This window comes from Perkinsus marinus (assembly GCF_000006405.1).
Source record: "Perkinsus marinus ATCC 50983 genomic scaffold scf_1104296962846, whole genome shotgun sequence".
Taxonomy (NCBI): domain Eukaryota; phylum Perkinsozoa; order Perkinsida; family Perkinsidae; genus Perkinsus; species Perkinsus marinus.
Window position 1 is genome coordinate 1 of NW_003205293.1, and position 1,630 is coordinate 1,630.

The following is a 1,630-nucleotide window of genomic DNA, read 5'->3' on the forward strand; positions in this document are numbered from 1 at the left end:
ACCACTAATAAGTTCAATTTTGACAATCTCGATGATTGGTATGACGTTGTTGCCCATCAGTTACGAAGGCCACGCCGGGTATGGCAGTACAGATAGTAGGGTTGAAGAAGCAGCGAAGGGGGAAGGACGGCACCTGTAGCGCTACTGATATTGTAATGGTCATGCCAAAGGAGAGAGCATGGCGACTATCAGCGTAAGGAGGATTCGCAAGGATTCTGTGCATGCCCCCTAAGGCTTGATAAAAATGTGATGATGGCATTTACATGGGAAACTGATAGAAGAATGTGTTCCTAGCCATACGTGGAAAATTCAAAATGAGTTTCCCCCCATTGGAGATTTCTGGATGATTTTCTGATCCTGTGTGAATAGGTATCGGCAGAATATTGAGAATTTGTCGGAAATTCAAACAGCGGGGCCTCCTATTGAGGTGCCGTGGTCGAGCGATGGAGTGGCGAAGACGCAAGCGGACATGCCGAGGTCTGCGGATGAGGCTGTTGGCGAGAGAGCGGTAAGAAGTTTACTGATGTGAAGATTTGTATCGCGCGTTTCACTTGGAGTGAAATTTGCTATTTCGCGTAATGTCGGAGAAATGGCACTGAAAAAATGGAAATTTCGTTATACAATTTAATTCATCATGTAATAGATCAATACGATGGGAGAAATGTTTCTCAATAGTTTCATCCGTTTTACGCGAAATGGCGTGATACTCTAGGTGAAAAACACGGATGAATTTTTCCGCGAAGTGAACTGTGAAACATGTTTTTCACTAGCGGTTTTCATATCACGGGTGAATCTCTATTATAATAAATTCATAAAATCCTCATCACTCCGTTTTGCAGGTAGCCCGTGACTGGTTGAGTAAAGAACGGACGATCTCGGAATATGGCGAAGTGGGGTATAACGACAATAAAGTCTTCAGAGAGGCGCCTCGAGAGGAGTATGAGGAACTCGCTAGACTGGGCGAACACAACCCGCTCGTGGGTTTCGAGGCTGAGGATTATGAAGGTAGCAAGAGTGTCAATTACATGTGTTGGTGACGATATGAAAATTCTGAGAAAATCTCGGGAAGTTCTTGGTGGTCCCTGTACACTTCTACCCGAATTCGTATATGAACTCCTATGATTAGTGAGGAAAACGAGCATATACTCCCACAGCACTGGAGGTAGCGTCCACATTTTCAAGTGAGCATTGATCATCGTGATGAGTAGGTTGTACTGAGATTGGATCATCGTGACCATCTTGGCTGAAGTTTGTTGGGGTATTGATTTTGCAGGTTCGGTCCCGAACTATAAGCAAATGAGAGACTTCGAATTGGCGGAACAAGAGACTAAGGAGAAGTTGAAAGCAGAAAGGATACGCCTGGCTAAGCTGGCTTCGGGCACGCCGCATAGCATAGTGGTGGAGCCAGAGCAGAACGCTGAGGTAGGAACGGTCGGTTTAGAGTCTATTTTGTGAGAGAATATGCACATGGTCAACTGGCGAGAGTATGAAAATTATGGAAAATTCGTATTGGTTTATGCACAATTCTATCTGATTAGTGTGGAGATTTCATTATGTAGTGAGGAAATTCCTGGAATCAGCCGAGGAAAGTGAACATGTTTCCAACACTGCTTGTTCTGCACAATTTTGG

At 44.5% G+C, this 1,630-nt stretch overlaps 1 protein-coding gene across 1 annotated transcript; it reads left to right on the plus strand.

Moving 5' to 3' along the window:
* Window positions 1-80: 80 nt before the first annotated feature.
* Pmar_PMAR011272 (hypothetical protein) lies at window positions 81-1,422 on the plus strand (the record flags this gene model as incomplete). Its single annotated transcript, XM_002771410.1, has 4 exons — window positions 81-193; window positions 370-508; window positions 840-1,005; window positions 1,274-1,422. Coding segments are annotated over 4 exons (567 nt in total), but the record flags the coding sequence as incomplete, so codon positions are not given.
* Window positions 1,423-1,630: the final 208 nt, after the last annotated feature.